This window comes from Erigeron canadensis, chromosome 1, assembly GCF_010389155.1.
Source record: "Erigeron canadensis isolate Cc75 chromosome 1, C_canadensis_v1, whole genome shotgun sequence".
Classification (NCBI taxonomy): domain Eukaryota; kingdom Viridiplantae; phylum Streptophyta; class Magnoliopsida; order Asterales; family Asteraceae; genus Erigeron; species Erigeron canadensis.
This window is the reverse complement of record NC_057761.1, coordinates 15,466,913-15,484,230: the sequence shown is the minus strand read 5'-3', so window position 1 is coordinate 15,484,230 and position 17,318 is coordinate 15,466,913. Positions and strand designations below refer to the sequence as shown.

The 17,318-nt window shown below is 34.4% G+C and overlaps 1 protein-coding gene and 1 long non-coding RNA gene across 2 annotated transcripts; one reads left to right on the top strand and one right to left on the bottom strand.

Moving 5' to 3' along the window:
- The first annotated feature begins 12,011 nt into the window (after nucleotides 1–12,011).
- On the top strand, nucleotides 12,012–13,056 carry LOC122584773. Its single transcript, XM_043756834.1, has 3 exons — nucleotides 12,012–12,167; nucleotides 12,270–12,498; nucleotides 12,608–13,056. Exons 1-3 carry the CDS (start codon nucleotides 12,012–12,014, stop codon nucleotides 13,054–13,056), a joined length of 834 nt encoding a protein of 277 aa, XP_043612769.1.
- A 908-nt stretch (nucleotides 13,057–13,964) lies between these two features.
- LOC122593501 lies at nucleotides 13,965–16,090 on the bottom strand. The gene is made up of 3 exons (XR_006322839.1): nucleotides 15,864–16,090; nucleotides 14,455–14,561; nucleotides 13,965–14,228 (listed from the first exon to the last, which is right to left on the bottom strand). It is a non-coding gene; the product is annotated as an uncharacterized LOC122593501 (long non-coding RNA).
- Nucleotides 16,091–17,318: the final 1,228 nt, after the last annotated feature.

Sequence of the window (17,318 nt, the reverse complement as noted above, 5' to 3'; positions counted from 1 at the left end):
CACCAAGATCAAAGATCTATACAGGTAAATGAAGATTTTTAAGAAATAGAGGCTGCTTAATTAATTTCACTCAATTCAACATAATCTGCTTTTACAAAGAGAAATACAACCACTATTTATAGCCACATAATCTATTTCCTAAGAGTTATTAAAATAATCTAAAAGCTGTCATGTGCAAAGGACAACTACTACTTTATTAGCCAATAGAAAATGGACAGATAAAGCTTCTAGAAAGATTCCTTTTGCAAGAGGGCCCACAAACCGTTAGAAATAACATGGGCACTCATTCCTTTGTTGTCATCTTCTTTGGAAAGCTGTCATCCTTCTTTTATTGGGCCCCACAAACGCAGTCAGAACACTTTATTAAGGTAACTGGAAAAACTGAAATCTGGACTTCCACTATAGTCGTACTGAAATCTGGACTTCTACTAGAGACTGGAACCGGTCACTGGAGAGCTTCAGTGGACTGGAGCACTTTAGTGGAGACTTTCTCTGATGGTTTTCTCAGGGTGGTATCTGGAGCTTCTTGCCACTGGAGAAGTGTTACAACTGGAGGCTAAGCTTGTTCAGTGAACACTAACAACAAAACAATAAATTTGACTCCCCTCTCCAACTTTGAGCCAACAATGCTCAAAACTAGAGATAAGTCCATTAGTCCAATTATATACTTCCTTCTCTCTCTCGCGGGGTTAACACAAATAAACAAGTTAATACAAACCCCACCCCAACTTTGACCATGTCAAAGTTGATGAACTATTGTTTTATTGGTGACATAACTAAAAGAAAACAACTAAAATAGAAAGACTCAAAAAAAACTAACTAAATTAATGGGTTGCCTCCCATTCAGCGCTTAGTTTAATGTCATGAGCCTGACTCACACCCAAAAGATATGTCATGATTGGGTTTTCAACACCCCTACACCTAAACAGTCGGGTGGTCTACACCAATAAGGTGAAAAATAGGTGAATTTAATTTTTATCATTACCCAGTCAGTCAATTTCACCTTTTCAGAATTTCCTTTCAATAAATAAAAATCATTTATCTTTTTATGAAAACCCATGGGAAAAATCAATCCTTTCATCCGAACATACAAAATCTTAAAACTTCTGTTGTGATGTGGAACTTTCAAATGATTAATTTTAGAACTTATATTCGTAAGTTTGAAAGGATCAGGGACTAAGGGATCAGGGGCTAGTTTAAGGAATAAGAAATATGGCATAAAATTACTACTAGCCAGTGGATTAACTAATTCATCACATTGAAAATTAACTAAAGTATAAGGAATTAGAGAGCTCCCTTGATAACACAGCTTGGTCAGAAAATGTCCTTGCCTTGTATCCACATATTCAGCCTTTGTAAAAGTTGTGATCTCCTTGTCTGGCTGTTTCTTCTTTTCCATCAACATCAAGCTCTTGAACGATTTGTCAAGTTTTGGCATACCTGAAAACAAAATAAACAAAGGCACATTAATTTTTATAAAATTGATTATGTTTGGGTACTTACCAATCTTTTCTTGAATCTTTTCTTTCTCCGTTTGTTGTGAGATAGTAATTAGAGCTTGATCGGCATTGAATTCGAAAACTTTAACTGACTTCAACGGATTAATGTCGGCCTGATAGACACAGTGTGGCGCAACATCAAGAACAGGTTCGACGCTTTGAACAATGTTTGGCTCCTCGAAATCTCTTTGATCACAATGTAATGTACCATTAGAAATCGATGGCTCATCTTCTTGGAAACTCATCTAGTGAGGTGCATCAGTAGGATCAGATGTAGCACAATTGACTACTAGATCAGGTTCCATGCTTTCTTTCTCGATCTCGATTCCCTCATGTTCGACCTCCTGTATCTGCACATATTTTTCAATAAGTAATGGGAAATCAGAGACTAAGTCTGAAGACTCACCTGAATCAATGAATATGTCGTTCATTGTCACGTTCCCCGCTGATCCGTATTCATCTATGTGACTTGAAGACGCCTCATCTTCCCTCTTTAACTGCTCAGTATGTTCCTTATTTGACTCTCTCAATTCTTCCAGAATCCTATCCAGGTTTGATTCAAAACTAGATAACTGATTATAATCTTGATTCTGATTTTGGCATTGGAAAGATCCTTGACTTTGGCTCTCATACTGATACTGATTTTGATACTGATTTTGAAATGATCCTTGGTATTGGTTCTCATATTGGTTCTCATACTAATATTGGCATTGGTATGGATCTTGTTAGTACCTATAATCTTGACATTCCATATAATAGTTGCCCTGACTTTGATAATCCTGTTGAGGCCATTGTTGGTAAGATCTTTGATGGTGGTTAAACTGTTGGTATGCTTGATTTGGATTCAGTATTATATCACCATGCCATCCAAAGTTTGGTTGATCCATCCATCTTGAGTTACAACTATTTGCATATGGATTATATCTCCTACCTTGCACTTCATTCCTCTGTAAAACATTAGCACTACCATTCCCAAATTTTTGGAATAAAAGATCAAGTTTCTTACTAATTGAATTTATATTAGCCCGAATTTTATTAGCGAAATTTCCTGAATTAGAGACATCATTTGAAGAGTAGTAATCCATCGCACTATAACTAACTGAATAAAGAAAAAAAACAAACAAAAAAACAAACCCGTAAAATAGAACAAAAAATAATAAATGCAGAAAATAAACTAAAATAAAAAAAAAATCTTTGTTGTATTTTTTGGGTTTTATAATTTTTTTATTTTTTTGGTTTTAAAAATAAAAAAAAATAACTAACTAGAAAAGATAAATAAAGAAAAATAAAACTTGAACTACAAGCGCACTCGCTCCCCGGCAGCGGCGCCAAAATTTGATCGACGTCGAAGTATCAATCAAAAATAATCCTAAATACCTTATACTAGATAGGGTAAGTGGATATCGTCCACGAGGAGCGTCTGTAGTTATAGACAAGTTTTAACAATTTTTGTTTGGTTTTGAAAGTAAAAAGAAAACTAAATTTTATTAATCAAAATAGCTAAACTTAATTTAATTAAACAAGAGAAAATTAAAAAGAAAACTTGTAAACAATAATAAAAAGTGCATCCCTCCCGAATCCCAAAAGTCACGTTATTTTACTTAATAAACTTTACCGAGTATTATTCTAAATTACATAGACATAATTTTATTACTTGACAAGAACATATTTAGGCACAACCTATGTTAATTATATGACATGTCTTAATCCCTAAACTAGGTGGACTCGGCACAAATCATTAACTCGCAATAAGTTGTCTTACGAAAATCCAAATCAAATAATAGTGAATAAATACCCAATCAGTCATATGAATTATAATCCAAAAAGAACAATGTTTACGCGACTGAAAGTAAAGTTCATCAAATAAAATTAACTATCAATTGTTCATCGAGAGAGATTACAAAAACCTTAGCCGGACATAATCATCATCAAGTCACCAACAATTGATAAAGAAAAGCTTTGTTGCATGGTTGTTGTTGATCGACTCCAAATTATGTTCGTTCGCACACTTTCTTCGCTCAACTTACTTTTGTTCGAAACCCCTCTAAAATTAATTGGAGCCGACTATAATGTGTCGACCAAAACCCCCTTCGAAATTAATGAGAGCTCCCTCTCAAACGCAGCCAAGATAAATATATATATATCTTTATTTCGTTGAAACCCACATAGCCGACATAAACAAAAATCAATATATGGGCCTTTTCTTTTCTTGCTTGGGCTCAAATCCAAAGAAAAATAAGAATAACATGGATTTTAGTCTTGATGTTCGTATGGCAAGTGTTGTTCAAGTGACCTTCTTAACCGACATCACTAAAACAACAATTGATGGACTTCTTTTTATGATCATCCAAAATAACGAGAACATGCCCAAAGCAAAAACTCTTTCATAAATCCTCAAATTGTAAAATGAGTTAATGTGTCCATCGATAGCATCATTTTTGTCATGCCATAATTGAATGTTGTAACTTCACTCTTAATCCCATAATTTATTCGTTTTAACTCAAACCTGAAATTTAAAAAACATATATCAAAGTAGGTCTATTTTAATAGAAAATTAATCTATATAATCATTTTTACACCATTTAATATATATCCTGACTTATCACTTTGTTGAAGGCAAACTCAACATGAGCTAACTTCAGATCCCAATCTTTCAACGTCTTCTTCACCAATATTCTCAACAGCATACCAATTGTACGATTTGTCACTTCAGTTTGTCCATCAGTTTGAGGATGATGAGTCGTACTGAACATCAATCTGGTACCCGTCAATCTCCATAAAGTCTTCTAGAAATAACTTAGAAATTTCACATCTCTATCTAAAACAATGGTCTTTGGAATTCCATGTAGACGAACAATTTCTTTGAAAAATAAGTTTGCCACTGCTGAAGCATCATTTGTAGTATTGCAAGGAATAAAATGAGCCATCTTCGAAAAACGATCAACAACCACCATTATTGAATCTTTTCCTCTTTGAGTTCTGGGCAGTGCAAAAATAAAATCCATGCTAAGATCTTCCCATGGTTGACTTGGAACTGGAAGAGGAGTATACAAATCTTTGTGAAAAGTAGCCTTCACTTGGTGACAAGTTGGACAGCGACTGATGATATTCTTAACATTCTTCAGTAAATCTCTGATGGAACCTCGTGGAATACACAACTTACCATTTTTAAACAAGAAACCATCCTGAACAACATATGGTCCTTTTTGGTGAGCTTCAGTGAGACGATCAGAAAAGTCTGGGTCAGCAGTATACAACTCCTTAATGAAAGAAAATCCTAAACTCTTGCATCCAGAATTGATAGCAACGAATATCTTCTAGAAAGTGCATCAACAACAATATTCGCTACCCCAATTTATGTTTAGAAACAAACGAATAAGACTGCAAAAATTCCACCCATTTTGCATGTCTGGCATTAAGCTTGTGTTGACCATTAATAAACTTCAGTGCTCCATGGTCAGAAAATAAGACAAACTGTGTTGGCTTCAGATAATGAGACCAGTGAGTAATAGCACGAATAATTGCATTTAATTCTTTATCATAAGTGCTATACTTTAGTTTAGAACCATTCAGCTTTTCACTGAAATATGCCACTGGACACCCTGCTTGCAACAGAACTGCACCAATACCCACACCATTGGTGTCACACTCTAATTCAAACAACTGATCAAAATCTGACAAAGATAATACTGGAGCTGAACTGAGCTTTTCCTTCAGTGATTCAAAGGCTAACTGGGCTGAACTTGGCCAGTCCAACACACCTTTCTTCAGACAATCAGTAATTGGAGCCACAACTGTAGAGAAATTCTTGATAAATTTTCTATAAAAAGATGTCAGTCCATGAAAACTTCTTACTTAAGTGATTATAGTAGGAACTGGCCATGATCTGATGGCTTCTACCTTGGAAGGATCCATGGAAATACCCTTTTTTGACACCACATATCCAAGGAAAATTACACTTTCCACCATAAAATCACATTTCTCCAGTTTACCATACAACTGGTGTTTCCTTAGTAATTCAAATGCACTTCTTAAATGATTAACATGTCCAGCTTCGGATTTTGAATATACAAGAATATCATCAAAGTAAACAACAACAAACTGACCAATAAGTGGTCTGAGAACTTCATTCATTAACCTCATGAAAGTACAGGGAGCATTAAATAAACCAAAAGGCATTACTAACCGTTCATAAAGGCCTCCTTTGATTTTGAATGCAGTCTTCCACTCATCTCCATCTTTTATTCGAATCTAGTGATAACCACTTCTGAGATCAATTTTTGAAAACACACTAGAACCATGTAACTCATCAAGCATATCATCCAACCTGGGAATGAGATATCTATACTTAATAGTTATATTATTTATGGCTCTACTATCAACACACATTCTCATCGAACCATTTTTCTTTGGGACTAGGAGAGTTGGGACTGAACAAGGACTCATACTTGCTCTCACATAACCTTTAGCAACCAACTCATCTACCTGCCTTTGTAACTCTTTTGCTTCAGTTGGTGAACATCGATAAGCAGCTTTGTTAGGAAGAACATAACCTAGAATCAGGTCAATCTGGTGTTCTATACCTCTAACTGGCGGCAAACCTTCAGGTAGGTCTTCTGGGAAAACATCAGTGAATTCCTCCAGTAGAGACTTCAGGAGACTGGGGACTCCAGTGAACTCCTTATCTTCAGTACGTTCAAGCACCAGTAACATCATAACTAGAGAGCCTCCAGTTAACTCTTCCTCAACTTCAGTTTGGGACGTAAATAAAGACTTAGGCTGGTCTTTCATATTGATTTTCAGTAACTCACTAGATTTCAGAGAAGTCAAAGTGACCTTCTTCCCATTTACAAATAATGAATAAGAGTTTCCACGACCATTATGAAATACATAATTATCAAATAACCAAGGTCTACCCAATAAAATATGACAAACATCAATAGGGACAACATCACAAACTATTTTATCTTCATAAAGATATCCAATGGAAAAAGGAATAGTAACTTGTCGGTTAACTTTTACCTCAAATCCTTTACTAAGCCATTGCAACTTGTATGGACGAGGGTGTTTTTTGGTAGGTAACTCCAGTTTTTCTACCATATACGTTGAAGCAGCATTAGCACAACTTCCACCATCAATGATCATGTTATAACACGATTTCTTCTCTGGATTTGATCTCAACAATGACGGATCAAGTGTGTGTGTTCTTGGTGTATTTAGTGTGTGTGATTTCTAAAGAGAGGGAGAGATTGGAACGAACTGTATTAAGTGTGTGTAAAAAATGGATCAAAGGCTTATGATTTCTAAGGAGTTGAGGGTATTTATAGTCTAAATCTACAATTAAGCTAATTAACACTCCTAGTCCCTCAACCTTAGAAATCATTTCACCATGTCTTAACAACAACTAAGTCCACTAATTTAAACTACAATTTATCACTATTTTTGGATTTCTAACATTCTCCCCCTTAGTGATATATTGTAATGAATGAAGTACGTGTTATTTTGTCTTGTAGGAATTAAGTTGATGAGCCCGATGGTGAAGACAATTGGTGTGATGAAACAAGTCTTCAAAGCTTTCTCATCGTCTCTGGAGAACTTGAATCAATCTTGGTCTTGGACTTCTCGAAGTTAAAACATGATGAAATTCTCAATGTTCTTTTTGAACAGAGAATAAAATGAATGACTCTAGAATCTTTGAAAAATTGATGAACCATGAATCAGAGTTGTATTTTGAAGTGTGGAAGGTATAAACTTGGCTTTGGTTCTTCAATCTTTGATTCTCGAATGAAAATTTGTTTTCTTGAAATGAAGTATCAAAATGAAGTATCAAAAACTTGTACTCTCCTCCTTGATGTATGCTTTGGAGCTTCTAGACCAAGTATTATCATATGACTTTGAAGATCATGAATGAAATGTGTTGATGAAGACTTTTTCGAAGCTTTACTTCTTTGTCTTGAATCTTCCAATCAATCTTTCAACTTTTGTAGCTTTGATCTTTGTTATTTTGATCTCAACAATGACGGATCAAGTGTGTGTGTTCTTGGTGTGTTTAGTGTGTGTGATTTCTAGAGAGAGAGAGAGATTGGAACGGACTGTATTAAGTGTGTGTAAAAAATGGATCAAAGGCTTATGATTTCTAAGGAGTTGAGGGTATTTATAGTCTAAATCTACAATTAAGCTAATTAACACTCCTAGTCCCTCAACCTTAGAAATCATTTCACTATGTCTTAACAACAATTAGTCCACTAATTTAAATTACAATTTATCACTATTTTTAGATTTCTAACAGATCAGATCACACACTTTGTCTTTAATAGTACATCTGGAATGGAAGATATTTTCTCTCTAGGCAGCATCACTTACAACTTCATTAGCATGCATCACTCTTCTCACGACCAACATTTCTCCAACATCTGCACCAACATATGTTTCTTCACTTTCATCATCATCGTATACTGGTTCACCTTCTTCAGTGTCAACATCTGGTAAGCTTTCAATCTCTTTAGCAGTAAGTGACCAAAACCATGACATTTAAAACATTTCTTTCCAACTGGCTCTTGTGATCCTCCAGTTTCCTTGCCTCCGAAAGACTGTTGACCAGTTGCACTTAACCTTTGAACTGGTTGACCAGTTGAGCTGGGCTTCAGAACTGGTTGACTGGAACTGGATGGAATCTTAGTGAAAGGTTTGTATTGGCCTTTCTTTTTTAGTTGCTTCTCAATCTGGAGAGCTAACTTGCAAGCACCTTCATATGTCCAGATGGGTTGTAATTCTAACTTCTCAGAAATGGTAGTATTTAACCCACCAAGGAATCTAGCGATAGTATGCTCTTCAGTTTCTTTCACACCAGTTCGAGTCTTCAATTGCTCGAATTCTCTGATATACTCTACAACTTCTTTAGTACCTTACTTTAGATTATTCATCAGAAGATATTGATCTTGCTTATACGAATGGGGAACAAATCTCTTTTGCATAACTTCTTTCAGCTTGTACCAGGTCTTAATTTTGCTTTTACCCTTATATTCTCTTTCAGACTTCATATTATCATAACAAGGTGAAGCATACTTTTTCAACCTAATAATGGCAACTTTAAAGCTTTTCTAATCATCATAACCTTTTATTTCCATTATTCTATCTATAACCTGAACCCATTCAAAGAACTCTTATGGGTTTGAAGAACCAACAAAATCGGGTGTATCTATCTTGATATCTTTCGTGTCATCAACCTTATGCCTCCTATGCCTTCTTCTAGACTGATTAGACTCATCAGAACCACTAGAAGATCTGGGGGTGTCATCAGATCTCTCATTAGGACCTTGAGACTCATCATCTCTTTCATCTACAACACATTCTCTATTCACCCTTAAACCACCATCTTCTAATAGATTAAGAACTCTACCAAGTGTTTCTTGTAGATCTTCAATCTTCCTATCCCTCCTAGCATTATGAGTTTCTTCTAACGTCATATTTCTTCTAAAAGCCATTAATCTTCAACAAAACAATACCAACAATACCAGATCTAAACAAAACGTACTACAACTCCAACAGATCTAATCTGACCCAACTCACCAAACAATAACCAAGGACTAAAAGATTAAGAAACCTTTTTTGAAACCTGGATCTGATACCAAATTTGATGCGTAAATCATGCTAAAACTTAAGCACAACTGAATTAAACAACTTGAAAACTATTTTTGGTATTTTCCTGATTTTATATGAAAACAACAACAAAACAAAACTCGTAAGGGCTAAGCCACCGGGATCAAGGAAACACTCCAACCCACCACTATGTTTGATAAAGGTCTAGCCACCACAAACACAGATAAAGGAATCGAAGATTTAAAGACCTCACCACTATAATTGATAAAGGACAAACCACCACAATTATAGATAAAGGGGTCACTCCAAACCACCAGATCAAAGATCTATACAGGTAAATGAAGATTTTAAAAAAATAGAGGTTGCTCTATTAATTTCACTCAATTAAACATAATCTGCTTTTACAAAGAGAAATACAACCACTATTTATAGCCACATAAACTATTTCCTAGGAGTTATCAAAATAATAATAAAATAATCTAAAAGCTGTCATGTGCAAAGGACAGCCACTAATTTATTAGCCAATGGAAAATGGACAGATAAAACTTCTAGAAAGATTCCTTTTGCAAGAGGGCCCACAAACCGTTAGAAATAACATGGGCACTCATTCCTTTGTTGTCATCCTTCCTTTATTGGGCCCCACAAACGCAGTCAGAACACTTTATTAAGGTAACTGGAAAAACTGAAATCTGGACTTCCACTAGAGATGTATATCTGGAGCATCAATATGGAGACTGGAACCGGTCACTGGAGAGCTTCAGTGGACTGGGGCCCTTCAGTGGAGACTTTCTCTGATGGTTTTCTGAGGGTGGTATTTGGTGCTTCTTGCCACGAAGAAGTGTTACAACTGGAGGTTGAGCTTGTTCAGTGAACACTTGTCTGAAATTGGCTATCGCTGGCAGAATTAGCATAGCTTGCTCAGATGGCATCAATGGCTCAGAATTATGCACCAGCTCAGAAATGGACTTCAGCTCAGAATTTAACTTCATTTCAGATTCTTCTTTTCCCTCAGAAATTCTGGTCACTTCAGTTGTTTTGCTCCGCTCACTAGCAAGGGTCAGTTCAGCGAAGCTGGACATTTATGCATCATAGAGCAGTGTCTATTTCTTAAAAATCTTCATTTACCTTTATAGATCTTTGATCTTGGGGGTTTGGAGTGATCCCTTTATCTATCCTTTTGTTTTATTGTCTTGTTTTCTTGTTTATATCATAAAATCCAAAAAATACAAAAAAATTTCTAATTCCATTTTGTTTTTTTTTCCGATGTGCTTGAGTTATTGCGTGTTTTACGCATCAAATAGGATATGAAAAGGATGACTTGAATTATCAAGTAAACTTTAGGAAGACAAAGCAACTCAATTACAAAATAAGATGGTTCTGGGTTAGGAATGCTAGTGAAAAGTTGTAAAGCTAGGTTGACAAGAATGGTGAATATTGTCTTATGTGCATATTGTGTTGACATTATACGTTGAAACCTTGTTTATTGCACTTGCGAATATTTTGAGTTGTTGATTGTGTCGTGAAGGAGGTACTCTTGCATATCCTTGTATGTATGTCAGGTCGATTACCATATGATGGTGGATACCATGTATGGTAATCGATTGGGGTTAAGCCTAAGTAGAGGCTCTATTTGATTACGTGCGTAAGTAGTAGCCATAGCCTATGTGGAGCAGTGTTTATGTTTATATTTGATTGAGATTGTAATCATATGCTTATATGGATCCATGTAGTTAAGTGCAAAGGTTAGCATGTAGATATGGTACGATGGTGCCATAGGCTACATGTGATAGCCCTTTGTACATTGGCCCTCCTTCGTATATATGATGATATGCAAGTTTATTCACTAAGCATTCGCTTATATTTTAGATGTTTACCCTTTTTATAAGGTGGTTCCGGAAGAAGGAACTAGTGTTGTTGATTGAAGTTTTAGAAGGAAGGTTGATTTAGAAGACTTGGAGGTATTTATCCATTCTTGAAAGAATAGAACTTTTGTTTAGACACCTAGTTATCATACCTCATATGGCTCTTGATACTCTTGCCATTTTGGTAAACTTGGTCTTATTACATTTCTACAAAATATGTCATATGTATGGTCTTTTGGTACTTGAAAAGTTTTGGTTGGACTTGAAAGTCTACGTTTTGGGTAAACGACCCATTTGGGTGCGTAAATGAATGTATAGTCGAAAGAATACTCGAATTATGCTTAAAGTGAGGTCATGTAATGGCTTGAATTCAGTAATGTCATGTAACGAAGTTTGTGTACATTCAAATTTTGTATCATGGTCATGAGTTTAGTGTCAAAATGAAAGTTTGGTAAAATGGGTAAATGACCCATTTGATTGGGAATATAAAGACTTACCCAAATGAACAATATAAAGACTTACTCATGTTTATGGTATCTTTAGTCCATTTTTTAAGTTTGACAATTGTTTTTAATTAGAAAATAAATGATGAAAGTTGCAAGTCTTTTTAAGTTTTCATCTGGGTTGTCTTTTAGTTCATCTAGGTTGTCTTTTGTTCATCTGGGTTATGTCATTTCTTCATCTTGGTTAAAAAAAAAATTACGTTTTCAGGTTGAGTCGTTTCAATTAAAAAATAAATTGTTTTCCTTTATTAGGAAATTTGTGTAAAAATGTTATTTTTATGTTTTTTCCTTTAAAAATATAATGATTTACATCAATTATTGATCGTAAAGATAAAATAATAGGAGGAAAAGGAAAGACTTTACAATCGTCACGATCCATGTTGGCAAAAAGAACATAAAGTGATGCACGGAGGATATAACTCGTCCATGTCATACAGGTGAGGCCCACCCACTCCCTCAGACTTTGCTATTAAAGCAACTGTGATTCCTTTAGAAAAGTATTCTACAAATTAATTAAAAAGTACGAAACAAATAAAAGTTTAGCTGATATGATATTCGAATTCCTAGATGAGAATGAACTTTCCTCAGGAAGCTCATACAATTCAGGCGACGATTATATGAGTATCGATTTAGAAGAAGATGAAGATTCGTGTGATCCGGGGGAGAATAAATTGTTTTGGGAAACTCGGGAAAAACTACTCACTGTAAGTATTCTTTGGCTGTGAGTTAGATTTAAAGAACTAGTTGCTTACTGATTTATTAAGAGTTTTGTTAAACATATTCTATATATATATGTATTTTTGCAGGATAATCTGTTTAGAACTAGTTCCATGGAGTTGAAAATTAGACTAGCAACGAAAGAGATTGTGAAGGAGATTAAATCAGCAAAAGTTGGTGTTTGTAACTGTGGCAAGACCGAGATTAATGGTTGTTGGCTGTGTTTTCAGAGGGAAGTATCTGACCGACTACGAAAGGCCGGATATAATTCAGGCATTTGCAAGGCCAAGTGGACTAATATTAAAGAAGTTTCAGCAGGTAGAGAGGTTTCCACTGCATATTATATATGTATTAATTATTTATCAAATTTCAAACTAATTAGGTAAATTACAAATTACTGATCATCGTTGTACTGAATCTTTTCTAGGAGAACACACATACATAGAAGTATTGGACACTTTAAGTTCTAAAAAACGGGATATAAGAGTTATTATTGAGTTGAATTTCCGGTCTGAATTTGAAATTGTCAAGGCTAGCCAAGAATACAACCATCTCATAAGCTGGCTACCCGAAATTTATGTTGGAAAAACAGAAAGACTGGAATCATTGATCAAAATACTATGCTTAGCATCAAAGAAATGCATGGAAGATTGTAAAATGCATATAGCTCCATGGCGTAAGCTCAAATATATGCAAGCTAAATGGAACGGGATACGTGAATCAAAAGTCGTTTTATTACAAGATATATTCCCTGGAGTACTCAAGCGTTCAAACCGTTTGTCAAGGACGACAATGGTTTCATTACTTACTTTTGATTTGGTTGAGAGCTTAAACTCGTCATCCTGTCTAAATTCTATGGCAATTGAAGTTTTGTAACATATTATAACTAGTTCTACGGGTATGGGTTAGTTAGGGTGGGGGAAGACCCGGGTACAGCCCTCCCCACCCTCCTCCCCGCCTATTATGTACCGGTACCACGGGACGATGTTCAATTAGGTACCGGATCGATACTTATCTCCTCTCCGACGCGTCCCAGTCCACCCTAAAAGTAATTAAAGGTAATTTTGAAAAGTAAATGGGTTAGTATATGTTGGGTTTTTTTTTTAGTTGATTAGCATAAAAGATTGTCGGCAAGTATCTATGCTTTTGTTTATTACGGAGTACATAATTTCTTAATCAAGTTCTAAGTGGAATTTTTTCCCCATTAAAACCCGTCACCTCTGGTTCAATATTATATATTACAAATAAGTTCTGGCATCTTATCTCGGTGATAAGATAACAATTTACAGCCATGTGGCGACGGTCGTCGCAACGACGGTGTGGTGATATGAGCGACTGTTGGTGGCGGAAGCGGTGTCAAGTAGTGTATTTTATTGATGTAAAAGTAATAATGGATGTAAAGGTTTAATGGAGATATTTTGAATAATAATAAAAAATTGATAGTGTAATGTAATTTTTAATGTTAAGGAAGTAGTATAGGTGAAAATACTTTTGGGGTGCTAAATGAAAATATTACACAAGTTTCAATATTTCCAAAACTAAGTTATCTATATATATATACTAGACTGTTGCCCGCGCTTTGCGGCGGATTTACGGTAATCACAATACAAAACATGCGAGGTGAGACGACGACAATATTTTCAAACCAAAAACTTGTGTTAAACTGTAAAAATTATCATGACATGTTCACGTCAAACAAAAGAAACATAGCTTTTTTTGTAAAATGAGTTTCGATTCAGACGTGTTGGAACAAAAGAAATATAGTAGTTTATTATATGGAATACTCCGTAAAAAAACATAGTTTATTTAAAGCTCAACAAACTATAATAGACGATCACTATACATAAATAGTCAAAATAGCTATACCAATAATATGATGACATATTATGATTTAAGGTAAACATGATCAAGGTGTTGTTTCTGTCGACGAATCCATCAAAAAATCAAGTTGAGTTCATTTAGATGATCTTTAGTAACTGGATATCATCATTTATCTCGAAATAAAGTGCGTAGAACACCCTGGCACAACCAGGCCAACGATCGTACTCCTATATTAAGAAATACAAACAGAATGTTATGATATCGCCAAAAAAAATGAGGTACAATTAAAATACAGTGTGTAGTATTTGAAATATGTAAAATGACCAGCGAAGGACATCTTCTTGAGATAAAATTTCAATAACCACGTTTAATGGGTAACTTGGTAACATTGCAGATAGTCCCTGCTCAAAAACTACTTTTCTAACTTTTTTACGAAAGAAGATATATAGTTACCGGGTAATGAGAGCAGAAGGCGGTGTGGGACTTCGTCCAGTAACAACACTCACAGTAGAAGATAGGGTGGGAGAAACTGCAATACCTCCGAGGTCCTTCATTAGCAACTGTTTCGGCCATTAGGATGGGTCAAAAGTATGAAAGTATGCAAATGCAATCTCAATAATTACTTAAAATATAATGATTTGTAACCAAAATTAATAAACAAAAAATACGTATAATTGGAAATATTATTACCAAAAATAAGTAATTGAAACAATTTAAGATCAATGCATTTCAATCCCTTTTTTGTAAAAAATATAATACCGAAAATAATAATGCTAGACATTAAATTAAATACCAAAATAACAAAGTTGAGAGTTAACATACATGGTGTGTATAGAGAGTATATTCATATCATCACTAAGAGTCAATTTATCGCCATTTCAACCTTATTAGTACACCCATTTACATTATCTATAAATAGATAATAAAATTGATCATGCTACAAACCAATACCATCATAACTTCAACCGGAAAACAAAAGGCAAAATCCCTTGTGACTATCAAAATGCATCACATACGCAGATGCGGTACCAGAGAAAAATCTCAGAGGGGCAAAATTAAAAAATCCGTGAAATATAAATATAAAAGGGGTCAAAATGTTAAAAACCTATAAGAAAGTTTTTTAAATTGATGAACAATTTGAAAATACATGACAAAATCTAAATTTTGAAGGGGGCATTTGCCCCCTTTGCCCCCATGTGGTACCGCCCCTGCACATACGTATCTATGTCCATCCAAATCAAGTAATAAAAACATATTATATATATATGTGTGTGTGATATATATCATCAAATTATAATGCATTACAGCAATAATACTACTCCAAACTCAATGGACAAAAAGTGAAAATTGAATGTGAAACCCACAAAAACAAAGTAGTGAACCTCAATGGTGATTTTCCGAACAGAAAATCTCTTCCATACTAATACATAAACAATAAACAAATATATGAAACAAATAAATGTATGGGTAATTAATATGTATAATGGCACCGTTGAATCAAAATGACAAAAACAATTAACAAACAAATGAAAGAAACAAACGTACATGAATTTAAAATGTACTCACGGCAATATTTGAATGAAAATGGTAGCATTGAATCAAAATGAACCATCAAAATTATAAAATACCTAAAGTATAGATATATAACCGTAACGAATCGTGTTATAAAATCCGGCCTATAAAATACCCAAAAGTATAGATATATACACGTGTAGTGAATCGTGTTATAAAACCCTAAAAAGCATTTGGGGATGACAACGGTGACGACTTTTTCCAAGCATCGAAAATAGAGAATGGTATAGATATATACATATGTGACAAATAATAAAGATATAAAAAAAATTATAGATATATAAATATACCTCTGTGACGAATTGAGGTAAAAAAAAACGTAAAGGCATTTCAAGATGACGGCGATGGCTTTTCCGAGCAACGAAAAAAAAAATTAGCAGGACGGTGGTTGTGATTTGTGGTGGTGGTGTCAGAGCTAGCCCGGAAGAACGTGTTTGAAGAGAGAGATGTGGTGGCTGCTAGGGTGTGTGTTTGAAAGAAAGACATGAAAGAGACGATAGATTTGGGAAGTGGTGTTAATGAGCAGGGGCATTTTAAGAGTTTTTGAAGGTGATGATTCTAGTGATTCTAGCAGCCACATGCGAGAAAAAGGAGACAGTAAAATTCTCGTGCGATTGTGTTTTGCCAGTATTTTTGGTTTAGGGGATACCATATTTTAAGGGTAATTATGGTATTTCAAGGCTATAAGAAGTATAAAAGTGGAGGATAAACTTGGCATTTTAAAGGTAGATTAGTTACAAGAAAAAAAATCACTTTGTTTATATATGTAGTATATATATAATATATATATATAAAGTTATTTTGAGAACCTTTTTTTTGCGAGAACCTTTGAGAAACTTTTCAAATCAAGCCCAACCGATGATTGTTCTTTAAATGAAAATTGTTTTTTGATTGTTTTCTTAATAACTTATGTGTAATTTTGAAGTTTATAATTGTGTGGAGCATGAATTATCATCCGTTATACAATTATGTGGAGATTTAGATTCTTGATCACATGTGCAAGAATATTGCTATGATTGTACGCAAGTCGATCACATGTAATCATAGCAATATTCGTGCACATGTGATCAAGAATCCACATCTCCACATAATTGTATAACGGATGATAATCCATGCCTCCACACAATTATAAACTTCAAAATTACACATAAGTTGTAACAACCCTCAATTTCCAACTAGGACAATTTACTTAGATTTATCTAGGTATCTATCCTTAGAGGTTTATTAAGGGAATTGACTTTCTAAACAATTGAGGCATAGTGATAATTGCCTTCTAGTATAATGAAATGCTTAAAAATAGCTAGTCATCTTAGAAATGCCTTACAAACTCTAATTGAATAATCAAAGCCAATCTCAAAGAAAATATAATCTTGAATTAATGCATGCACTATCTATCAAGCAAGAATTCAAGTATCCCAATTAATCCAACAACCCAAATAATAATAATAAGCATTTGGAGTTTATGATAATATGAAATATATAATTATATACACATATAATACAACAAATATTAATAAAAAACATTATATAAATGAGTTCATAAAAAAGTTAAATATTTAAAACACACCACATGCATACATATCAACTAGCCAATAGGATTATGATTAGTTTATTACATTCTACACTTTTAAAACATGTATACCCACATGTATACAATTACCTATTTGTATGTCTCAATACTACTTAGGGAACTAACCCAACACCTCACCACATGAGTTAACCAACCCAAGACTTCCCAACACCCC